Source organism: Meleagris gallopavo, chromosome 12 (genome assembly GCF_000146605.3).
Source record: "Meleagris gallopavo isolate NT-WF06-2002-E0010 breed Aviagen turkey brand Nicholas breeding stock chromosome 12, Turkey_5.1, whole genome shotgun sequence".
NCBI classification, from domain to species: Eukaryota; Metazoa; Chordata; class Aves; order Galliformes; family Phasianidae; genus Meleagris; species Meleagris gallopavo.
In genome coordinates this window covers 7356993-7369082 of record NC_015022.2, presented here as the reverse complement: position 1 = coordinate 7369082, position 12090 = coordinate 7356993, and the positions used below count along the sequence as shown (strand labels likewise).

Below are 12090 nucleotides of genomic sequence, written 5' to 3'. Positions count from 1 at the left end.
TTTTTTTACAACAGTGAACTTTGCAATCCTTGTGTGATAAACTAATTCTTCCAACAAGTATATACAGAACTGCTCATTTTTCAAAAGCATAAAGAAAAATTAGGAAGAGGCTACAGTTCTGATTTACTGATTTGTATTTACTTTTTATTAAAATAAGGAACTGAAAAAACGCAAAAAAACCCAATCAGTGCTGTATCCAAAAAGCAATTAAAAAGCCTCTGTAAAATTTCTCCAAAGTATAGCCACTACAAAATTACAATATTAAGTCATTTGTATCATTATTGTTTCTAACCATTTAAATACAAATACTCAATAGTTTAGCACTATACTTGAATAATTTTGAAAATGTACCTTGTTTAAGTCTGCCACCAAACTGATCCTCCAGCAATCCATGAACCACTAACTTGTAGATCATGGCTTGTGCTCGCTCCAAATCTGCCAGTCCTAAGGCTCTTTTAATAGGTGAGCGCATGACTGCTCGCTTCACCATGTGTCGCATCAGGAACTGCAGGGCAGCACGCATCTCCACATCTTCGTGAACAACGGGAGAACTAGCACAGTCTGAGTTGTGACCATTTTCTGCCAGGACTTTTGGTATTAACAGTAGCTCAGCATATTTACTGCAACTAAGAAGAACACTAAGTGACTTCATAGCACCAAGATAAAGATAAGACAGCTGTACGGCTCTGATTTCCGACTGAACTATATCATGACTTCTTGGAGAATGTTCATGATTCTTTTTTCTTCCTTCAGCAGGCTGGTGTTGGGATTCCATCCCTAATGTTGATGGTTCTAGGGAAAAGGAAGCGATTTCATTTTCTGATTTAGAGCTTGCAGTGCTATGTCCTTTGTTATCATCGGCACTTAGTGCTGATCGTGTATCTGCTCCAGCATCGCCCTCCATTTTCTGCTCCATTTCACCTTTATCTTCAGATTCATGTCTGTGTTTTTTCTCGTGTCTCTTGGCGCTTTGTTTTCCCATATCTTCATGGATGCCAGTCAGATAGGTAAGGTCCAGCAACACAGTAGCTGTCAGTCCACGAAATCTTGCAACGTCAAAAGGCAGTGGCTCACAGGGCTCCAGATTATACAGTGGAGTATCACTAGGCGACCAAAAAGTTGGGAAGCTTTAATAAAGATCAGAATGACACAGGAAAAAGCAAGTGAGGGAGAGACAGGAGGAAAGTACAGGAAATAATGTCGGCAAAGTAAGATGTAAAATACGTTTAATGAAATAAATGAACCAATTCTAAAAATTAAATGTAAATGGGGGAAAATGAGGTTATGATCAGAAAATGGGGAGATATGATATCAGAGCAAAGGCAACAAAATGCACAGGTTTTCAACAACAACCATTAAAATCCAGAAGCATCACAGAAGCTATCAATTAGTGCTGACAGAGAATCCTTCTGTATTATTTCAAACTATAAAACGGACTTCTAAGATAATTTACCCTACATTAAATTTTATTCTCACATCTAAGCTGAATTTGTGAACAGGAATAAAAGGTTAAATATAAAAAACTGATTTTTTCTTAAGCATTAAGTAGTAGTTTTGACTGATTGCACACTGATTGCACGTTCTTGTTCAAATTATTGGAAGGAGCACGTAGCTGATAGCTTGTGATAATTCTGTCCCTGTTTATGTCAAGACAGACCCCCCAGAGAGAACAGTGACTTTCTAAACATAGGTCAGGAAACCCAACAGACAGATAATGGATGACTACTTAGATAAGCCGTATTCAGTGAAACCTTTGTTATATTTAGGAGTTATACTTGACTACTTTTCACCATAAGCAGGATAAAAATTCATTAGCCTGTATTTTCCCTACATCTTCTGTTTTCCATTTCATTTTCCTATGCATCCAGTAGACAGAGGATTTTTACATCTTCCTTTAATTACCTCTCCAAAATGTTTCACCCTTTCATAAGGTAAAAGTCTACTTTAAAACTGAAAAAAAAGTTTTATTCTGATTCTAATTATGGAAGCACATTCTGAACTTAATTCAAAGAATTACCGTTGTCTACAGTCAAGAGCTGCATCACTTCACTTAAGTAGGATTTGAAATTACTTTAAGATTACACTTACTTTAAGGTCATATGCCAAATGGGCATTTATATCTGGAATTTAATTCAGTAATTTAATTCAGTAATTAACTGCACTTCGGCATATTTAATTAAAGCAACAACAGCTTTTGCATAACGACAAAATAGGCATAATGTTGCAAAAGTTTCAAGAGGTGACCTGATCTCAATTGTTTCGAAATGTAATTTTAACTGATGGCAAAAGAAATTATTACTACTCAATTTCTCCACAAGATTAAAGTTTAACTGTAGCCTGAAGAATACTAGGATTTTAGTGAAGCCAATCCTTCCACTCGAAAACCACAAGCAATTCCTATGAGAACACCACTGAGCCTACAGAAGACTCTAGCTTCATTTCACAGCTTCCTTCCAAGTGCCCTCCCTTTGAAAGTGAACTTTCTTGCAAGAAAGGTGGAAAAAGAATCATCTCCTTCCAGCTTTCTCTCCAAGATCTCAAGATCCTCTATGCAACAGCTCCAGTGGGTCAACATCAAATACAGGGCATTCCTTTAGCTTTCTAAGGCAGGTCAAAATGAATAAGTGCTGCTTCAAGGCAGCACTGATTTGAGTAGCCCCATCCACCCACCATTAAAAAAAGAGAACCTTCCCACTTCATGACTTTGACTCATCCATAAGCCCCACAGAGCAGAGCAACTTGTGCTCCCCTAAGAATGAAAATTCACTGCAATGAAGAGATCTGTTCTTAACTCCGATAAATCAAACCATGACTCTATTCAGAATCAGATTCACCATTTACAACAAAAGTGAGCAATTTCCCCAAGTAAAAACCTTCTGTATATCCATAAGCCAGAGGTTACAGGAAATTAGGAGGGCAATACATACTTAAAAACAAGCAATGTTAATTATGAATTTGGGAAAACTGGCAGGTTGGTCCCATTCCAACTCTGAAACCTTGAGCCCAAAACTAAGAACTCTAGTGATGCCAATCAATTCTAAGCTATTAAAATATATTTGAGATACCAAGCATTTTATTATTAGATAATGTTGAAATTTAACCCATATTTGTTTGTTCTGAAAATGCAATTTTGGCTGCATTATTTTAAAGTTTAAGCTTAAAACAACTGGTCAACATGACTCCAATGTAAGATGTACGTTACTTTTGAAGATTATTGAACACAAAACACCACTAGATCTTGAAAAGTGTAGGAAATGAGCATACTGTACCTGATAGTAATCTCTGCTTCATCCCACTGGACCTTAGCAGATGTACTGCCTTCCTTCACTACTCCAAGTAACGTGGCATGACGTCCAGTTTGCTTGTGTACACATCGACCTCCAACTCTAAGTCCAGCATCAACTCCACCAATTACTGCTAAAACAGGCCACACTTCCACACACAGCATCTTCAGCTGCAATTCTGAAAGGTCTGCCAGACCATGTCTATTATGCTTGCCCTTCTCCTCCTCCTTATTTTCTTTCTCCTCTCTCATCTCATTCTCTTCTCGACTTTGAATTGAGCGACTTTTCTTCAGCTTTTGACCTGCTTCTTTAAGACACGTTTTGATTTTATTCAGCCTTTCCATCATTTTTTTATTGATGCAGTGTGTCCAACGGTCTGTGCGATGAAGGATACGAATGAGTTGGATGGTGGCTTCTGCCAGCACTGCAGCAACAGGACTACAGATGGGGTCACCAGGTAGCAAATCTCTCGGTGTACCACGCATCTGCATATCACAGATTTTCACCTAAGTGTTTAAAGACAGCAGTTATCTTTTTAATCTACACAGGAACTTATTTTAAAACAAGAGACTTGATGAATAGAAAAACGAATAGCATTATCTTTTTTTTTTTGGTGAGGTACTCTAAGAATTCCAATCTCAACACTGCTTTCTTATAAATTCAAAGATACCGAAATTTTAACAGTTAGCACTTTCCCACATAGGATTCACATCTCAGAATATCTGGAATTGCTAACACTATATTATCTGTAGTTTCTATGGGTTGTGATTTTATGTGCTGATCTAATGGTGTGTAAATCAATTGTAGGTAGGGAAATACATTTTATTTTTATGGTAGGACATGTGGGAAAAGTCTAGATAGTGTGCAAATAATGTAATGCTGTTCATTTCTTAAAACAAAATGAATCAACACTGACATTCTCAGTATTTGTCAACTGCCAACAATCCTCATTCCCCAAAAAATCCCTTCTACATCCATTGACACAGACTAGGGAAAGCACAGACTTGGGACCAATGCAGATGAACATTTATGTTACCTTTTCTCCTGGATTACTGCTATAGAACATAACACAAGGATATAATTCTGCGGCATCCACATCTTCAAAAGCTAGTTTGGGCTCCTAGGTAAAACAAATAAACAAAAACAAAACCAGAAACTTAGAACACTTTAACCAGTGAAAACATGACAAAGTTAAATTCTTATCTTAACCATTATGTTTAGCTTTATATAAAATAGCTCTATATGCCAAATTACTATTAAAAAAAGCAACAGTCAAAAACCAAACCAAACCAAATACAATCAGAAAGAAACAAATACCTCTCCATTTTTACCAAAGGAAATAGTTCTTGCTTCCATATCTAATACACATGTGATGAAATCTCCTTGAGTAAAGCTGGACAGAGTCAAAGTTTGCTCTCCATTGTGATAAAGGTTACCACTGTAGGCTCTATACAGCCACATATCTGAGGTAGTGCGATGGTTAAAATCGTGTACTGGCCAGCGAGAAACACCAACACATGTGCCTTCATTGCCTCGATTCTCCTTTACAATGTAGAACTAAAAGGCAGATAAAAAAAAAGTCAGAATACACATTGTAAAAAAACAAAGCAACGAGAATTTGCCTTACACGTATTAATTAGTACTTATAGCCATATTACTCACAAGCATTTAATAAATAATAAAAAAAAATTAATCAGCTAAAATCACATTCTATTTCTAAAAGGATGTATTGGTGTATAAGGGTAGTCATTAATAAGTCATTTAAATTTGACCTGATATTAATGAAAAGAACTACCTGAAAAAAAAAATACAAGATTTTTTTTCTGACTCGGAAAACACAGAAGTTGGCATGTAAGCAAGAACAATATTACTGAAATAAACAAACTTTACTCTTCACGTTCACAGCAAGTGACTTATGTAGATTCAAGTAAAAAAAAATTAGAAGCCTTATGCTTAAAGACAATACTGACTACAACTGCATATTTATTTGTATTTCTGAATAAACCATTCAGATGATATAATCAAAGGCTAATCTCATCAGACAAGCTTTTTGCAATAGAACAAAACATCTTCTCAAATATTTCTCCAAAGGAAAAAAGTCAAAATCTACATAGTTCAGAAAGTAAGTATTTCAAGACTATCACATCCATTTTTAACTATGGATCTGAGGAACATGTACCAGCACTTCTACAAACACTCAGCATGTAATCAATGCCTCCAACCTGTGTACTGAAAAATCAGCTGAAAATTTACTCTGAACAGTAGTGCTGAAGACCAGACACAAATTCTTCCCTTTGGATTGAAAATGTAATTTATGCAAAGATGCTGTCATAACCTAAAAATCATAGTTAGCTACTATTTATAAATTACAGTATATTTCTATAACAAGGTAAGAAAAGAAATACACTTTCATTCAACCTACCTTCCACTGGTAACATCCTGAAGTGACTCCAGTTGATGCCAATCCATATCCTTTACCTCCACTTCCATGAGTCAGAATCTGCCCGTTCTCCACTATGCAGCACTGCGCTTTCTCAGGGTCAAAGGACACTTCCTGTATGGGAAGATTTTCATCTTCATCTTCAGACTCTCCTTGCTTCTATCAGAAACAGGACAAAACATCTGTAATAAATGTAACTTAGTCGCATTCAAACAGAAGAGGAAGCAAACCATAATTACCTGCAGCTTCATTTCTTGTTCTTTCTCCTTTATTTGAATTGCATGCTTAGCTTGAGCTATAGGAGTCTCCCACATGCAGTCAGACAGAAGCGAGAATAATCGTTCAACAACCTGGAATATCAGAAAATAATTCAGATCATTCTAAATCCAAGATGAGGTCAACAAATAGCATTTTATTTTGCTTCTTAAGTATAAATGTAAAAAATATTTAGAGCTCCTAGATAAGCAAGTATCTACAATGAGCCGCATCTGATTTGGATTCTGAGCAAATCTATGAAGCATTTACAACTCTAATGAGACTTTCTGAAGAAACAAGTGAAAAAGGTTATAGGAAAATATAAAGACCTGAGCCATTTGATCATCTTCAACGCCAGATTCACAAGCAGGTAATACAGCTTCTAGTACATGAAGTGCAAGAAGTCTAGTCCTCAAATTTCCAACCAAGGGAACTCCTGAAGATGGAAGAGTATGTTAATAATCTACAAGTGACTTCTGCATCAGACACGCACCTACGATATGACTTGCATGCCTCCAATGGCATCCCTGCACATAGCAGGGGGGTTGAAACTAGGTGATCATTATGGTCCTTTCCAATCCAGGCCATTCTATGATTCTATAAATGATTAAATGCACAATTTTCCTAAGTATGACATGCATACATCTACTGAGGTTGAAGAGCTAAAATCAGTGTACAATATATGATCAAACAGGATTTGTTTTCAGGAACTGCAAGTATAAACATTAATCACATTTTGAGAAACTCCTACCTGAGCAACACTTCTGAGAAGCAATGTTAAGAAGTACTTCCGTCCACTTTGGAGATGCCATTTTTGACTGAATTGCTTTTGAAGAGACGACTCTACGCAAGAAAACAAGGAAGTCTCCCAAGTGCAGCTCTGCTGCGTGTTGCTTACGGAGGGCAGCTATAAAGTTAAATTAAAAGTTTTAATTTACACCCATTCTTAAACAGTATCTGCATATAACATATTGCTAAAACCAAAGTTGAAAAAAATATTAAAACAGACATTTGTAGCTGAGTTTTGTAATGTTATCAGTTTTTGAGAGTAAGGAATCCAGAAAGGATTGGGCAGGTTGGACAACTAATATTGCTAGGCTATGCTATATGGACTAACAAGCATTTGGGAAAAAAAAACAACAATGCACCGTGTGATATTTGTGTAGCGATGGAACACGAGTGCTTTGGAAAACTAAGGTTTATAAACAACTGTACAATAAATTGTTGTATATATATATCTTACCAAAAGTGTGGGGTTATAGAACACCTCAGTATTTGCAAGCTCTATATAGTTAATATGGAGCCAAGCAACTTAAACATAAAAGTAACCATCTGACATCTATCAGAAACTTGAGCTGCTAAAATATTAGTAGTGCTTGATATTGGCAACAAACAGATCCAAAAGTAAAAATATAATCATCAGTTATTGCATTTTCTTTATGAATATACCAGTATATAAAACATTTCATTATTGCATTTTGTTAGCAATAGCTATGTTTTTCATTTTCTGAGATTTTGATGCAAAACACTACACTCCCTCATGCCTCAATTCATTTTAAAGGAGCAGCTATTTTTACAAGGAAATGTCTGCAAAACAGAAGGCCTTATAAGCTAACTTGTTAATGAACTAATTATGACAATTATCTTAGGAATTCATCAGCCATCCAATTACTGAGAAGGAAAGACAGCTGTAACCACAACCAGCAGCAGAGATGCACCAAAAAATTTCTTCGAATATATCACGATATTTCCACAGAAATGAAAAATGTTTATTAAGGGATTGTAAACCATGTAAGGACTTTTAGGTTTCAGAACATCTCTTCTAGCAGACCTTTGAAAACAACACTCTGCCCAGTACAGAGCAGATGCAACAACTGTGTGAATTATACTACGTTTATTTGCAGCTCAAAACTCAGAGAAGGGAATTTCTTTGACCACACTGAAAAATAAAACCAGCAATTAATTCATTTTCAGAGAAAAAGTGATCCTCTTCTAATTACAGACTGAATGGAGTAATTCTTATTCTCTACTTATTCCTACCTTTACATTGATTGATAAATCTAATGTGAGCATAAAGTTACTTGATTATATTTTAACCTAATCTACAGAGTTAAGAATGGCCCAACAATAGTACAGTACAGCAGAGTGAGGGCTTCAGCACTTAGTGCGTTAAAACTGTAACAGAAATTATGCAAGATAATTACCTCTGAAGTCTCTCTTTTCATTCTCCCCATTTGAATCTGCCTTTTTTGAATCTGCTTCATGCTCCTCAACTTCCTCTTCTCCAAATGAAGCCATAAGCATCACCCCAGCTTGTGATAACAAGTTTTTTAGCTGACTGCATAATAAATCCAGCAATGACTGGACCACCTTTGGGCTCAATTTGTCAGCATAGGTTCTATAAACACACAATAAAGTAGAAACAAAGAATATTTGAGAACTGATGAAAAGAACTATAACAAAGACAACTATAAACTCAGTGGAAGTGAACACAGGGCTAACACAGCACTAATTCTAATCTATTTAATTGCAGCAGGTTACTTTGCTTCATCCTACACAAGTTTGGCAGATTACTCTTACATGAGCCTCACTTTTAAGACACTTTAAAATTGTCCATTCTTTAGAGTCAAAGAATATTTTTCCAGTATTTCCAGGGGAAAAAAAGCAACTTAGTTCATTATGTGTAGTCCCCTGAAATTTCCAAATATGAAGGCATTTTGTCTTTTTTCTTACCTAACAGAATTAGCAAAAAAGTGTACTCCTTTGTACGAACACTGAAGGTGCATATATCCTATACTAAATAATACTCATACTCTAAAGAGGCAATACTTTCTCCTTTTTTTTTTTTCCTCCCTTTACAGAGTTAAACTGCAAATATTTAAGTGTTGGCAGATTTTTGGATGTTGTTCCCTTATCTAGCAGAGACCAGCACTCCCCAGAAAACTGGCTTGTGCTCTGAGTAGAAGCATTATGTACAGCTCTGAAGAACTCCTACCACATTATTATTGGTATTGCTTTTACACAAATGAATATTACATAAAGCCTCTTCATATTAACTTAACAGACCTAGACATAAAATCAAACTTCAAAAAGGGGGAATACTGCAAGGCAATACTTAGACACTGTAAAGTTCCAAGCGTTTTGATTCTAATGTCTCACCCACAATTCAAAATATTTATCAGCCTTATGTGCATCTTTCATATGAATAATGTAACTATACTTTTTTAACTTACATGCTTCTGAACAATACTTAATGCTCTAAAAAAAACTCATGTAAAAAAAAAAAAAATTACTCCAAAAGAGTGCTGAAAAGCCAGAAAATTACATTTTCTGAGAATAAAGGAGCAATCAATACTTACCCTGTGGTGATAGCAAGGATCTGAAGTAGTCTTGTACTGGCTACTTTCAAAGCTGTGCTGAGCTGAGAAATACCAGTTTTGGGCAGCAACTGTAATGGTTGTCCTAACATGGTGTCTGTGCCACACAGCTGTGATAGTACATTTAGCAAACCAGTAGAAATAGCCAAGGAGACATCAATGGGCTGATAGTGCACGCTTAGAGCAAAGACTGTTACCAACAGAAGACGCTGCTGTGCTTCTAAGATTGAAATATAGTTTTTAATTAGCAATCTGTTTATAGAAAGAATACTAAGACAAACAATAGTAGATTAGTTTTAAGAAAATATAACAAATTAAATTACTGAGTAAAGAGCTGCTGTTAACGCATGCTTTGAGGTAGACTTCACTGTGTACCAGCACAGCCTCTTTCAATCAGTGCACACTATGTCAAGGATGTCCAAAGAAAAACATCCTACAGACCTAGCTTGTGATGTAAAATTTCTGATACAAAATCTCTAAAGAGACCAGCCTCTTCTCTCTAAGATAAGGATAAGCATGTGAAACACTCAATTTGCTGCTTGTACTTCAGGCTGATTCTCAAGGAATTTATCTCAGTTGCATTTAACTGTAAGTGATGCCAATGAAATAATTCAAGTATGTATGTCCATTAAGCTTTATCAACAAAGCAAACTATGCAACTCTCTTCCGTACTGAAGATCTCATTCAATACAAGTACAAAGACACAGAGTTGCAGAATTCCAGCTATCTCTTAAGGACAGAAGCACACAGGAATATCTTGGTAAAGGACAGGAGAGGGGGATTTCAAAAACATGCCCTATGTCCTGTTCTTTGAGTGTAGGTTTAAAAAAAATCGCAACCGAATGAAGAATAAAGGTTTGGAGATTCTTAATCACTTCCAAAAACGGATGTCTGGAAAACCTAAAAAATTATTTGAAATGACAAAGAAATCGGAACATAAATATGTAGCTCCCAGGAATTGGAAGGCTTACAGTACTTAAAAGCCTTAAAACAAAAAGGGCTGACACTTGAAGAAAATTAAGACAGAAAAGGTTAAAAATATTCTCTCTCTTCAGAGAAGTTATTAGCCTGATACTTTATCTGTGAATTCTGGCAGCTAATATCGAAGTATGCTCTGTTACACTTAGAATATGTTGTACCACATAACAGAGGACACATTTTACCAATCTTGCTTTCACTTACCTATGTGATGCTTATTAGCTTGCAGAGCTCTTTCCAAGGTAGCAGACAACTGCTGGTAAATTTTGTGCACAGCCACCTGAATTTCAATCTGAATACTTCTCTTAGCTGCTCTGATACCATCCTGGCTCAAACAAAAAATGCTGTAAGTACTAATAACACTTTTATCACCCAGTTACTGAAACAAACAAACAAACAAAAAAAAAAACAATTCAAATACATACCTGGTAGTGATGCAGTCTTACACTCTCTCCTTTGGCACCTGCATGTCCTACTGTGCCCAAACCAAAGCATCCAGCAAGAAACTGTAATCTAACAGAAGTTAGCAACGAAGATGACTGAAATCCTGGCCCCTGATGACTTCCCATTAATGCCACACTGCCTTTTTCCTCCATCCCTGACAGAAGCACTAAGATTTGATGAAGAGCTTCCAGACGAAGCTAGAAGTAAACACAATCAAAAGATGAAATTAAACAGTAAGCATCCTTAGAAATCAGATCATCTTCAGCCATGAGCAAGAGTGAATGATGTAGCTGTGGACACTTTCTGACAGCATCCATGTTTCTGACGAATCACAAGAAAGAAGTACATTTTTACATTTTCAAGAAAAATTCTCCTTGTCAGCATCCCTTTTAATTTCTGAGTAATCAAGCAATTGGCCTAATCTAGTCAGCACAAATAAGCTACATAGAAAGCTTCATATAAGGGAAGCAGTTTACATGCAACTACACAGTCAGTTTAATTTCAAAGCCTACGCTGTAAGTTCTAACCATATCAATACTGCATGCAGCAGATACAGGATAACCTCCCTGCTCCTCTGAAATTCAAGTCTGAGATTTAAAGAACAAAATGAAAAAAAAAGTCTAAGTGGATCCTTTACTTTCCATTTTAGAGCTTAATATAAAGTTCCCAGATTCAGTTAAGACATTTTAGAAGAAAAACAGGAAAAAACTCTAAGACAGAATTTGGAAAATGTTTTTAAAAATCTGTAAAATTCAAATATACAATAAATAAGAAAAGATTTTAAATTGAAACTTACCTCAGCCCTCAACTGCTGCTGCTCCATTGCAATTATTGATGCCTGCGGACTGGTGGACATACTTTCCTCTGGTTCCTTAAATCCTGGAGAGTTTCCTACATCTCCACTTACAAAGCTGACAACATTTTCAATCAAAGTATGAACTCCAAGAGATCTTGAGAGATCAAAATCGGACTCAATAAATGAGTAGGAGGAAGTGTACAACCAATCTCTGCTGTGCTTCAGTCGAGCCCACGAGTCAGTTAAAGGTTCCACTTGACTGTGTATTGCTCCTAAACATATACATAATAAAACCTCATAAATTCCAATTTACTAGCCAACACATTATGACAGTAGCTAAAGACTGAACTGCTGCTATTCTTATAGGTGGAAAATGGATATCCATGATTAATCATACCATGCATTAAGCAACTTAGAGCAAAACACTTGATTTAAATTTACAGCAACTGCCCAACAGGAAAGGCTGTATTTCTTTTAATTATGTCAAGCAGTATTGCAACAAATTGCCAAGTGAGA

The 12090-nt window shown here is 36.1% G+C and overlaps 1 protein-coding gene across 1 annotated transcript; it reads right to left on the bottom strand.

Annotated features, from left to right (window-relative positions):
• On the bottom strand, positions 1-11863 carry LOC104912791 (probable E3 ubiquitin-protein ligase HERC1). The gene is made up of 13 exons (XM_031555289.1): positions 11575-11863; positions 10760-10975; positions 10539-10659; positions 9339-9576; positions 8184-8377; positions 6731-6886; positions 6309-6415; positions 5964-6074; positions 5707-5883; positions 4602-4841; positions 4321-4404; positions 3270-3790; positions 1-1127 (listed from the first exon to the last, which is right to left on the bottom strand). The coding sequence occupies exons 1-13, from the start codon at positions 11632-11634 to the stop codon at positions 296-298; spliced, it is 3057 nt and encodes a 1018-aa protein (XP_031411149.1). The 5' UTR covers positions 11635-11863; the 3' UTR covers positions 1-295.
• Positions 11864-12090: the final 227 nt, after the last annotated feature.

What these genes read in the sequence shown, in the direction of transcription:
- LOC104912791 (XM_031555289.1), bottom strand. Translation starts at nt 11,634, where the DNA reads ATGTCCACCAGTCCGCAGGCATCAATAATTGCAATGGAGCAGCAGCAG. An exon ending in TAAGACTGCATCACTACCAG is followed by an intron (nt 10,660 to 10,759) that starts GTATGTATTTGA and finishes TGTTTGAGCCAG; the next exon opens with GATGGTATCAGAGCAGCTAA. An exon ending in AAGATGATCAAATGGCTCAG is followed by an intron (nt 6,075 to 6,308) that starts GTCTTTATATTT and finishes CTGATATTCCAG; the next exon opens with GTTGTTGAACGATTATTCTC.